Source organism: Lissotriton vulgaris, chromosome 7 (genome assembly GCF_964263255.1).
Source record: "Lissotriton vulgaris chromosome 7, aLisVul1.2, whole genome shotgun sequence".
In the NCBI taxonomy this organism is placed as follows: domain Eukaryota; kingdom Metazoa; phylum Chordata; class Amphibia; order Caudata; family Salamandridae; genus Lissotriton; species Lissotriton vulgaris.
In genome coordinates this window covers 130,548,103-130,561,152 of record NC_141695.1, presented here as the reverse complement: position 1 = coordinate 130,561,152, position 13,050 = coordinate 130,548,103, and the positions used below count along the sequence as shown (strand labels likewise).

Below are 13,050 nucleotides of genomic sequence, written 5' to 3'. Positions count from 1 at the left end.
ACTCCGATCATTGTAGATTAAACCAAGACTCTAGGAATAACACAAAGCTTGAATATGCAGTCACACATTAACACGCTGGCTAAAAATGCAGGATTTCACATGAGCTACATTAAGAAATGGAAACCTTTCATGGAAATGGAGGAGCTCAAAATGGCATTTCAAGCATTAGTAATCTCGAGTATCGAATAAGGATGCACAGTACTTTCTGGGCTCCCCAAACTTGCAACAGCACCCTTAAAAGCCTGCCTCAATGCACCAACAAAGTTCATAACAGGGTCAAAAAAATTCGACCATACCCCTCCTCACCTGAAAGCACTGAACTGGCTACCTTATGAAGCCAGAATTCAGCTCAAGCTGCCGTGCATAACACACAAAGCTCTACACTTCGAGTCACCAAGATATCTAGCTCAGAAGTTACTGATCTCTGGGGGAAACAGACAATCAAGGAGCGCCAGAGACCTAGTGCTGAAACCACAGATTTTCTGCACAAAAATACTTACAACAGAGCTTTCTCAGGTGCTGCACAGAGAATATGGAACTCGCTACCTCCAGACATCAGAAGGCTACCTAACCATGCAAGATTCAAGAAAGAAACCAAGATCTTCTTAATGAGTAAATTCCTACCATAAACCTTACAGAGCATCCACACATGGCTCGCCCAAATACTCTCGTCCAAGTTCAGAAGCACTTTTTACCAAGTGTTAATGTAATTTGTCCTTACATGGTTTTGCTTCCCTTGAGGACATGGTTCCTCTAGTCTTACAGCCTGCGAAGGTACTAAAGCAGTTATCGAAAGATGCAGCTGTGACAACTTTGAATTGGACTAGAATATTTTAAATGTCATACAGAACGCTGGACCGGAAAAGTTACCACGTCCTAAACTGTGAAGTGCTCTGATACCCTATGGGGTCAAGTTTGCGCTATACAAAACACTGAATAAATAAATAAATGTATTGTATGGGTAAGGTAATCCCTGCCGCACATGATAATGATATTACAAGTCACCTCAAAGTCCCATCATCTAATAAAGGTATGATTATGGAATGCCACTGTGACTAGAAATATCCCTATACTATACAACTGCTACACTTTATCCCTTATATAATATAAATTGAATTGTGAACCACATAACAATAATTTCCTTTTTACCATTAGGCTTAACGACAGATGTTGACCACAGGAAATCTGGTCTAAGCATTGACCATTCTTTCTTCGAAGAGCTGGACTTGGACACCACGCATGGTCTGCATATGATGCTCAGAGAGCCACGTTGAGCACATGCTCTTGAATGAATGAATGAATGCTGGATTTATAGAGCGCGTGGTTACCCGGAAGCGTCCCAGCGCTGTACCACTGGGGAATCCGTCCTGGCTTTTCCCTGTGAGATTGTCCCTTTACTGGGCATCCCCAAGGTGCAGCCTGGCATCCCCGGCGGTGATGGGGCCGGAGTGGAGATTAAGCAAGCTATTGTCCAGAGTTGCAGCGTGGGACCCCATGGTTAGAGTGACACCGAGGCGAGATTTATCGAGCCCGCTGACATTGGTCCTACACCCGGCCCGTTGGGAATTGAACCCTGGTCCCGGGCCGACCTCTGCCTCCGGGTCTGCAACCTCTAACTGTTGAGCCACACTTCACATCACTTCACGCTCTTGGTAGGTTACTTCTCAAGTTCACATCCTACTTTATCTACCCAAACCCTTGGTTCTCACCAGATATTATGGAAATCAAGGTCTCCTCTAATAAAGAAAAGGGCAAGTTGAAAAGTGCCCTGTCCTAAAGCCAAGTTTGCTGCTTCTTTCTTCTGACATAGTTGTAACATTTCATCTGGGACATGGTGTGGATGATAATGCATCATGCACACAATGTGCCGGTCAGATGTACAATGAAAGAACGTGGAGTTCCACCTCTGGCGAGGGGGGCGGAAGATCAGAGCACGGTGTGCCAAGGAAAACATTTCTCGATTACATTGTGTACATTGGCCTTTCACCACATAAAACAGGACATAAATAATCTGCGCCAGGAGGCTTTGCAGGGAGAAGAACTTCAGATCTTAAGCTTAATCACCTCCTGCTTCACTCTCACCCTCCTGATCGCCATGAGGGCACTCCTCACCAGCATCAGTGTCCTCCTGGCTTTTGTAGCAACAGGTCAGTCGCCTCTGCCTTCCTCTTATGCATTGATCTGATCTCTGATGTCTTCAGCAGAGATTTCCTGACCTTTTCATTGTGAGATCAGTCAACAGAGTGAGGGCTGCAGTAAGGTCTTCCCATTGGCAGCATCATTCGTCAGTGTGCAGGGTGCCGGCTTGTCGCGGGATCTTGTGGACTCCATCACATTTAATCTGATGTATCATATGTTGGAGTCACTGCCAGGATGACAGCATCACATGACACAAATGTGAGCAATGGAACATCCTGAATGAAAAGCTGCACTTCCCTGTTCATATATCCATGGAATAAGCAATACTGTAGGCAGAAAAGGTCCAAGCACTCCATCCAGTCTGGCAGCTTCTCTGCTTGCGCTCAGCTCCTTTTGAATTAATAAGGTTTAAACAATTAAACAATTTACCCCTAAAATAGTTTTAAGAAGCAATGTTGATGGCCCTCTGCTGCACCTAAGCATCAGAGGGGCAATGGATGGAATTACTTGAAACAATGTGAGCCACTGGTAATATTCACTGGTAATATTTCTGGCTGCATTTATTCGATTTAATTTATCTGGATGGTGCTTAATTTTTCTTTATTGAAGGGGACAAACCATATGCACACCTTAAAATACACTGTTCACAGTTCACAGATATAAAGAAAGACATGTTGGGCAGAATCAGGTGTTCCCATTCAGGGAGGTCATGGCTAAGCGGCTAGAGTGGGCTTGAGTGGCCGCTATCTTTTTGTTGATGGAGAGATGGATTTTCATGTAGATGATCCATCTCTATAGTTGACAAGAAAAGCTAAAACAATGGAATGGAATGTGCCTAGAGTAATTACCAGTGGATCAGACTAAATCTGCAGCCTTAACAGCTTATATATTTTACTTCCCTCTGTGGCTCTGCAGCCCCAACAGACACAGGGGGTTCTGCTGGGGTGCATTGCATGTATGTGGTGGGATTCAACAGCCTACCCTAGCTTAGCATTGACGGAGGGCTGTACAGTGAGGGAGGCAGTTTATGGGAGAGGAGGATAACCTGTATTTGTTCAGTTCTTGCTATGCATTGGTATCACACAGACAAGACTCTTCTCTCCTGCACCCCATGAGCCCACCAAACCCCAATCTAGGCTCTCCCAACCCCACCACTCAATCACAGAAGGACCACTGAAGATTCTCTGGGTAACTTGAGAAGCTCAGAAGTTCCAATCGATCCAGACAGACACTCCTAACCTCCCCTAAAAGGTGAATGGATTCTCCTTGGGCTGTAGCCTTGTCATGGGTGGAATCTCTGATCATGGGGCCCAGAAACATACACTGCTGACACTAGCTGGGATTGCACATCTGGTTTCAAGAGGATGCTCTTGATCCAACCTTTCAAGACGTGAAAACCAACTCACTGAATAAGAACAAAGTTACCGACAACTTCCTAGCTGCCTAGTGCCTTGAAATTCACGTTTTACCATAGTTCCAGGGGATAATGACTGACACCACTTCACTGCATTATTGTGATTGCTGGTGAAGGTGTGATCTTAAGTCTGGCCATAATACCTAAATGTCTTTCATGTACGTCATTTTGTTCTGATAATATCATTTTTTTCTGATGACGTCATCAGGGACTCAAGCTACACTGTCATTTGCTATGATCTAATGCCATGGGAGTTGCTGTGATGTCATAATTGGGCCTAAGTCATGTGATGTTATTTCGAGTGATGCCATAATTATATTAATTGGTGGATTTAAACCTTGACAAATCCTATTTTTTCTGGTCACACAACGTTGGCAAGCATTCAAACGGGAAATCTGACAGCAAATCGCTCAGTCCTGCCCGCGAGGCCCGGCCCAGGACAGTGACTCCATTTGTCTTGATGCAGCAACTCCCCAGCCGCAAATGAAGCCATTAACCCACTCCTTGCCTTGCAGGAGAGACCCTGAAGTGCGAACTGTGCATGAATCCGAGAGGCACAACTTGTTCTGGAGACAAGACCACCTGTGATGCCACCGTGACACACTGCGACAACACCTACCTGGAGGTCGAACAAGGTAGGTGCAACCAGGGATGGGGGTGGGGGGAGTCAGATGCTTCTTGGGGTGCAGTTGCTGTATTTTCTTGTAGAGAAACTGCACAACATGCAATTGAGGTGAAAACACAATTCATGCACGAAGTGAAAGTGTAGAAAACCTGTTCATTTTCGAAAGGTGACAATGGTTCCAAGGGAGATCCGAATCAATCTGCAGATGCATGAGGGGCAGGGCTTTTCAGCAGCTGCCACCAAGTGGATGTAGACAACAACATATCTGAATGATAAGCTTGCTGTGTTCGATAATTGGGCACGCAGAATAAATATATTGTACCAACATACTCAAACATGTTAGATTGTGCCTTCTGTCTGATCTAACCAGTGATGGATGCAGCGTCTATCCTTACCTCATGATTTCTGACCCCTCACATGCCTGTGAATGGGTCAAAACCCCAAAGACAGACCTTTGGTTAGTAACTGTTAGTTGGAGGGGAAGGTCTCTTGCAGCATTGTGCGCCCATGAAGCCACACAGAAGGTCAGCCAGCTGACTCTTGATACCCACCTCTCTGTCCTTGGTACAGAGTGGAGCAAGTCCAGTCCTTCAGAGCTCCTCACAGGTCACAGGTCGATTCCTCTTCTGCTCTTCCTCAAGTCCAGAAAGTTCTCTTATGGGGTTCCCTTGAGGTGCCACATTCTTGCCGGGCACCAGCTAATGGGTGTGGATGGCTCCTAGTTACTCCTTCACGGTTGTATGGTGAACCCTGCATGCATTCACCACGCATGCCTTTCATCGTAGTCTCTACCCCGGCTGCAATGTTACCACACATTCCTTTACCATGCAAGTCATTACAGCGACTTGCCTTACGGGGCGCAGGACTTTGGAATAGTGTAATTTACTATTCCAACTCCAGTCTACTCAACAGTATGGAAGGTGTTGGACTTAAATATCCAACACCAGTTCAACAACGCGCCCCCTGAAGCACATTGTTGTAATCAGTGGTGGCTTGCAGAGGTAAGTGCGGTGGGGTGGGGCAGGATGGGGTGGTGGAAGTCGACAGAGACAAGTGATATTAAATAAATAAAGAAATAAAACCACTTACCTTGAGCTCCCCACACCGCCAAGTCTTCAAACACCTGCCATTCTGCCCCAACTTCGCTCCGCCTCTGGCCTGCAGATCTTACCTGTGTGAGACACCACTGAATGCAATGACTTATGTGGTAAAGGAACACGTGATAACGTCGTAGTCGGAGTAAATGATCTAATTTAAAATGGGATGTCCACTCAAAAAGGGAAAACTTCCTGAATACAAAATGAATAGACTTGTTTAGCCAATGCCTCCCTCATTGTTGAGCGTAGCCTATTATTATTATGAATGACCCCCTCATGCAAGTCCCTGCATATCTGCAGTCACCCTCCTTTATCCATTGGTCTGTGTGTGTGTCAGTCGCATGTTGTTCTTCTCGCCACAACATAAAGCATGGGGCAATTGGTCTACCCACTTCAGTGATTGGTTCTCATTAACTGTGATTGACAGCATACTGCTTGCACATAGGAGCACATCTGACCTTAAAAGAGGTCTACTGCAGTGCCAAAGCTGGTAGGAGAATGTCTACTTTCATTGAATGTTTTTTTCTCTTCGGTTTTTCTGACTGGTCATATTTCCCTTTTTTAATAAAAATATATTCAGTCATCTTCAGATGGTGGCATTTTTACCGTTTATCATTTACATTCACATTGCATATGTTTCCAAAAAAAGAAATACATGAATGCATGTATGTATGTGGTATTTCCGAAGCATAAAGTGAGCCAAATAAATAACAGAGCGCTGTACATGGTCAAGGACAATAAAAGATAAAGAAACATACATTCACAGGTTCCCTAAGGCCAGCCGCGGTCCATGCAGGTAAGAGCAGTGAGGCGGTGGGGCCAGTTAAGGATGGGTTTTTGAGGGACGTTGAAGAGGGAAAATTAAATAAATAATTATTTTCCCTCTGCATCGTCCATCGAAATCCCCCCTTAACTGGCTCCACCGCTCTTACCTGCAAGGACCGAGGCTGCCCTAGCCTAGTCCTATTACCTTTGAGAATGACTGTTCTTCATTTGTGTTTGATGTATGTTTTACTGTGTAATGATCATTTTCATTTCTCAAAACAAGAGCACGTGATTCAGCAATTACATTGTGACACATGCACTAAAGTATATACGTTGAATTACCTCTTACCTTACCTCTTATCTTAGGCCCTTTTAGAAATTTGTTATGAACCCTTTATCACCATCATTCCTCTGAATGTTGGGGAGGGTGAGGCCCCTCCCACAAAATCAGAAACTACAGCAATTCGTGTGGGGATACCAACCAGCAGTCACTACATCCGGGTCTCCTGTGGCGGCCATTTTGCTGTCTAGGCCGATGTCTTCTGCTGGGCTCTTACCGTCTTGGAAGGTGTTTGTGGCACCTAATCAGACTCACATTTGTTTCCTTGTATTTTTACAGAGGGTCAGACCACCTTAATGGCATTCAAGAGCTGCGCAATGCCTCACAACTGTAAGAGCTATTTCTTCAGCGAGACCATTGGAGACTTCCGGCTCCGGATGAAGAAGGACTTCTGTGATAAGGACAACTGCAATTCAAATGAAATCAAGTGTATGTGAATCTGATAATGTCTCATGGTGTTTACTTTGGCCATCAATACACCAAGCACACTCTTTTTTAAATTTGATGGGGTTCAGGAGCTCATTTCCTAAAAGATGGATGGGGATTTATGTTCTGAACATATATGGCCAAGGGTTGTGGCTTTGTTGACCCAGCGCCGCTGGCTCACTAGTAGGCCATATTGAAGATCCGAAATTCACTCTCTATAATAGAGTTTGAGAAATAGTAGCCACATTGAAGCAGGGAGGTATCTTCAGAGGTGGATATGTAGGGTGTCGCACCCCCTAATAAATGTTTTTTTTTACATCGTTCGGTCCAGGTGCTTCCAATAGGGTATAGTGAGGTGGCTGTTGGATTTCACCAACACTTTATACACACACAGACAAAAATGCACACAGACACTCTCTCTGTTAGGAAAGACTTACACATTGTTGGTTAATTCACTAATAATGTGTTTTCTGTCATTTAGTACCCCTACCAATCAGCATTCCTCTCCCTTTCCACTGCCCCTGAAGCTCCTCATGTGAATTCTGCTTGTCATATAATTATTTTAACATTATGTGCAAGATCAATTGTTGGGAAATCTGAACTCAACCCATCCCCCCATCTTACTGACCAAGCTATGCCCTTGTATTCAAGACCTAATGGGCCAGGTACTCTCTAAAAGACAACAAGCATGCATCTCTCTGCTGGCATCCCTGCTATGGGTTTTACTGTGCATGTTCTGCTCATCTTTTTAAAACAACTAGATCTTCCCAAAGTGTTGGGCTCCCCAGGCAATGCTGAGCAGTCTCACTAACATGAACCATGAAGGCAGGACTCTGAGATTGCATGGCTGTCTCTATTCCATTTCCTGCATGTTATGTTCCGCCCGCAGACACTACACTGCAGAAAACGTGTGTTTTGCCATCCAATCATTGGGCACCACCCATACCTGAGATGCGGCCCATTTTTGCACTTGACATTTGCACAGCAGGTGCTTTGCACCGCCCACGACTGATAAATGCACCACTCTCCAGAAGAACTTGCTGAGCCACGGTTCCAGCAATTCCACCCATAGAGGCACTCACTTGCCTCCTGTGGGTAAAGGACAAAGGAAAGATCTCAAATGGGAAGATGACAATGAAACTGAAATCCAGAATCCCTCTAACGGCCACCTGCCCTACACTGTGAACATTGTCCTTCCATAGTGCCAATGTTCGCCCCGTCCTCACTCCTCTTTGGGCTGCTCCTGCACCCTAGTGAAACCTGAGTACCCAGAGGATCTACACTAATGTTCTGGGTACAGTACTCCTTGTGGAGCGCCCGGATAAAGGATCAACCATTTTCATTCCAAAGTAAATCCGCCTCTTCCTCCCTCAGAGATTTGTCCTTTAAACAATGACTTTATTTTAAATTACCCAAGATATAGGGTGGCTCAAGTGACCAAGAGTCTACCATAGGACTTTCCTTAAACACATAATTTAATATTTGCACACTTAGGACCCCATTAAGATGGCGGGCGAACTTTAGTCCGCCCGCCACCTTAGCGGTGCTGGGACCGGCCGCCAGACGTGCGACGGCCCGCACCACTGATTAGGATGCGACCGCCACCCTGGAGGGTGCAATCCGCTATCATGACATTGCAGTGGGTGCTGCTGTAAGCAGCACCCGCCGCAATTCCAAAATGGAATGTTGTGCATTGCCATGCACAACGTGGCAATCCCCGCATGGTGCCTGCCACCTTGTGCATGGCAATGTAGGTGGGGTACCATAGGTACCTCCCAAGTGCAGCCCCCATCCCCCAATCCCTCCGGGGACCCGCAACAGGCCCCCAAACCAATTCCCACCAGCCTTTCCATGGCAGCATCACTACCATGGAACACCTTAACCACCCGGCTTCATGATATGGATGGCGGTGCCTTCCAGGCACCACCATCATATGATGCCCGAGGTCTGCCCGGCTGGCAATCGTAACAATTGACGACTGGCAGAAAAGCGGTGGACAGACTTTCCGTCCTCTGCGGTACACCCAACCATGGTAATACGACAGGGGTAAATCATGTTGTGATTGCGGGCGGATGGCCACCGCCAGCGATCATAATAACCCCCTTAATCTTGAAAAATGCTTTGCAATTTGCTTTTAACCAATCCTGTCGGTATTCAATTCTCCATTCTCAGGACAGTCCTCAGATTTCAAGATTGGCGCATTACATATCAAAAAAATGAGTGCCTTTTGGGGAAGTGAGGCTGAGATGGATCCCGCCTCCACGCGATTAGAGTGCTTGAAAGGTACACACCTGGACAGTCCTCACTCATTTCAAAAGCTGAACAAGGAAGTCCACTTGAGAGCAATAAGACAGCTAAAGAGCAACATATTGACGTTTTACATTCTCAAGGTTCTATGATAACGGAGAAAAATCCGATGGTACCCCCAAACTGGTCTTGTTGAAGGCGTCGGAACCTTCATTCATTTTGTGCTATCATTCATACACAGCTTATATCACCTTTTTAAATTAACATATTTCATGTTCCCCTTAAAAACTACATAAAATAGGACTCTGGTGAGGGTCATGGTCTAGAGAGCCAATGACTGAAAAATCCAATGATTCAGTATATAAGCATTTTTTTACTTTAAGTTGAAAACATTGGCAGCATTATCCGCCCATTCCATGAAAGGTAAATCCAAAATCCCATGTCTCTATTTGAGCCAATTTTTAAATCCACTGGAAAAGGTTGCTTTGGTTTTTCTTGCACAACCAACAAGGTGGGCCTGATTCACAAAGGGCCTGGTGGAGGCCCTGCAGTGGTGAGGGTGTCTCTGCACCCGTGGTGGAGGTCCTGCAGCCGTGAAGGTGTCTCTGCACTCGTGTCGGGGGCCCTGCAGTCGTGAGGCTGTCTCTGCAGTCGTGATGGAGGCCCTGCAGTCGTGAGGGTGCCTCTGCTCTCAGGGCAGAACCTTCCCAATGACAATTCTCTTTGCGCAGATTCTATCCAAGTGAGTCAAGTCAAGTCAAGTCAGAGAATTTATATAGCGCACTACATACCCAGAGGGTTTCAAGGCGCTTAGGAAGGGGAGGAGGATTACTTGTCAAATATCCACGTTTTAAGTTGCTTTCTGAATGCTAGGTGGTTCTGGGTAAGGCGAAGGTAAGCGGGGAGTGAGTTCCATGTTTTAGCAGCCAGGTATGAGAAGGATCTGCCTCCCATGGTGGTCTTGTTGATGCGAGGTACAGTGGCGAGGGCTTGGCTGGAAGAACGAAGTTGGCGGGAGGGGGTGTAGAAGGACAGTCGTGAGTTGAGGCATTCTGGTCCGATGTCGTAGAGTGATTTGTGAGCGTGGGTAAGCAGTCGGAAAGTGATCCTCTTATTGACGGGTAGCCAGTGGAGGTCTTTAAGGTGACCAGAGATGTGTTCGTTGCGTGGGATGTCTAATATGATCCTGGCTGAGGCGTTTTGGATTCGTTGGAGTTTCTTCTGGAGTTTAGCGGTAGTGCCTGTGTAGAGGGTGTTTCCGTAGTCCAGTCGGCTCGTGACCAGAGCGTGGGTGACTGTTTTCCTTGTTTCGGAGGGGATCCAGCGAAATGTTTTTCTGAGCATGTGAAGTATGTTGAAGCAGGAGGAGGATACGGCGCTGACTTGTCTGTTCATTGAGAGTGAAGAATCCAGGATGACGCCTAGGTTCCGCGCTTGGTCTGTCGGGATGGGTGCTTTTCCGAGGGCTTCTGGCCACCAGGAGTCGTCCCATGCAGAGGGGGATGTACCTAAGATGAGGACTTCTGTTTTGTCTGAGTTCAGTTTCAGACGGCTTTGTTTCATCCATTCGGCAACTTCTTTCATTCCTTCGTGTAGGTTAGTTTTGGCGGTGCTGGGGTCATTGGTGAGAGAAAGGATTAGTTGAGTGTCATCCGCGTAGGAGATGATGTTGAGGTTGTGTCGGCGGGCGATGGCCGCGAGGGGGCTCATGTATACGTTGAAGAGGGTGGGGCTGAGTGAGGATCCTTGTGGTACGCCACAGATGACTTCAGTGGCCTCTGACTTGAATGGTGGGAGGCGGACTCTCTGGGTTCTTCCGGTGAGGAACGAGGTGATCCAATCAAGTGCTTTTCCTTGGATTCCGATGTTATTGAGGCGTTGTAAAAGGGTGCTGTGGCAGACTGTGTCGAATGCTGCAGAGAGGTCAAGGAGGATGAGGGCGACTGTGTCTCCATTGTCCAGTAGAGTTCGAATGTCGTCTGTTGCTGCGATGAGGGCGGTCTCAGTGCTGTGTTTTGCTCGGAAGCCAGATTGTGAGGGGTCGAGGGATTTGTTGGCTTCGAGGAAGGCGGCGAGCTGGTTGTTGACAGCTTTCTCGATGACTTTGGCCGGGAATGGAAGAAGCGAGATGGGGCGGTAATTTTTGAGTTCGGTGGGGTCCGCTGTGGGTTTTTTCAGAAGGGCGGTGAGTTCAGCGTGTTTCCAGCTTTCCGGGAAGGTGGCGGAGTTGAAGGAGCAGTTGATGACGTCTCGGAGGTGCGGTGCTATGACGGAGTCTGCTTTGTTGAAGATGTGGTGAGGACATGGGTCTGTGGGGGATCCTGAGTGGATGGAATTCATCAGGCGGATGGTGTCCTCAGTGGAGATTGGGTTCCAGTCGTTAAGGGTGTTCACGGGGGGAGAATGTTCAGCAGATGGTAGGGTGGGTTGGTTACCGGGTTGGTTGTCAAAGCTGTTGTGGATGTCTGCAATCTTGTTGTGGAAAAATGAGGCTAGGGAGTCGCAGAGGGCTTGAGAGGGGGTGATGTTGTTGGAGTTGGCCGAGGGATTGGAAAATTCCTTGACGATGTTGAAAAGTTCCTTGCTGTTGTGGGCGTTGTTGTCGAGTCGATCCTTGAATGCTGTTTTCTTGGCTTTTCGGATTAGTTGGTGGTGAGTGCGGGTGGCGTTTTTGAAGGCGTCGTTGGTGCTAGTGGTTGGGTCTTTTTTCCAGGTCTTTTCAAGGGAGCGGCAGAGTTTCTTGGACTTCTTAAGATCATCGTTGAACCATGAGGCCTTCTTGCTGCCAGGTTTGCTTTGACGTTTTTTCAGTGGTCCTAAGGTGTCGGCGGTGTTGGATAACCATAGGGTGAGGTTGGCGGCGGCTTCGTTAGCGTTAGAAGAGAGGGCTGGGGTGTTTCGAAGGAGCGATGCGGAGATCTGGTCCGTGGTGATTTTGTTCCAGTTTCTTTGCAGGGTAGGTTGGAGGTGGATGGTGGGTTTTGGTTTGTTGTAGGTGAAGTGAACGCAGCTGTGGTCAGTCCAGAGGAGATCCGTAGTGTGGCTGAAGGAGACATGATTGCTGGATGTGAAGATGGGGTCGAGTGTGTGACCTGCGATGTGGGTGGGGGAAGTGACTAGTTGTTTAAGTCCGAGGTTGGCGAGGTTGTCTAAGAGGGTGGCGGTGTTGCGGTCGTTGATCTTTTCAAGGTGAAAGTTGAGGTCTCCCAGAAGGATGTAGTCTTTGGAGGGGAGCGCGTGTGGGGTGATGAAGTCCGTGATGTCTTCACTGAATTTTGCGCGGGGTCCTGGTGGTCTATAGAGGAGGGTGCCTCTGAGTGTTGTTTTGGGGTCGATGTGTATCTGGAAGTGAAGGTGTTCGGAGTTAGCGAGGTTGGCGTCAGAGCTGGTTGAGATGCGGATTGATTTCTTATGGACGATAGCGATTCCTCCTCCTGTGTGGCTGGTACGGTCTTTGCGAGTGATCTTATAGTCTTCAGGGATGGCAATGGTGATGTCTGGTGCGGAGGAAGCATTCATCCATGTTTCTGTTAGGAAGGCGATGTCTGGAGAAATGGTGTCTAGTAGATTCCATAGGTCAATGGCGTGCCTGTGGACTGATCGGGTGTTGAGAAGGATGCATTGTAGGTGGTTGGGGTCGGGAGTCAGTGGTGTGGTCGTAGCGGAGATGTTGTCGGTGCCGCTGAATTTGCAGGAGAAACAGGAGAAAGGTCCATGGGTTTGTCCAGGGGCGGCTTGGACGCAGTTGGGGGCGCGACCGGGGTTAAGGGCTAGGAGGGTGGCGGCATCGTAGGTAATGCGGGGGGGCTGGGAGGGACGGGGGCCAGGGGGTCTGGCGCTGGGCGCGGTCCAGGCGCGGACGGGCGTAGACGGGCTTACCTTTGGCGCACCTTCGGCGCGGATTGGGCGCGGTCGCTGCGCGTGAACGCTGCGCGCGGGAGGAACTGTCATATATGGATTGTGGAGGGGGAGGGGCGAGGGCGTCTCAGCTGGGAGG

General features: G+C 47.7%; 1 protein-coding gene across 1 annotated transcript in view; it reads left to right on the top strand.

Moving 5' to 3' along the window:
* Positions 1-2,095: 2,095 nt before the first annotated feature.
* LOC147700991 (phospholipase A2 inhibitor and Ly6/PLAUR domain-containing protein-like) overlaps positions 2,096-13,050 on the top strand; it is a 33,474-nt gene continuing 22,519 nt past the window's right edge. Inside the window, exons 1-3 of the mRNA XM_086928560.1 lie at positions 2,096-2,147; positions 4,069-4,188; positions 6,660-6,809. Coding sequence (XP_086784686.1) covers positions 2,096-2,147; positions 4,069-4,188; positions 6,660-6,809 — 322 coding nt within the window. The remainder of the gene's footprint in view (positions 2,148-4,068; positions 4,189-6,659; positions 6,810-13,050) is intronic.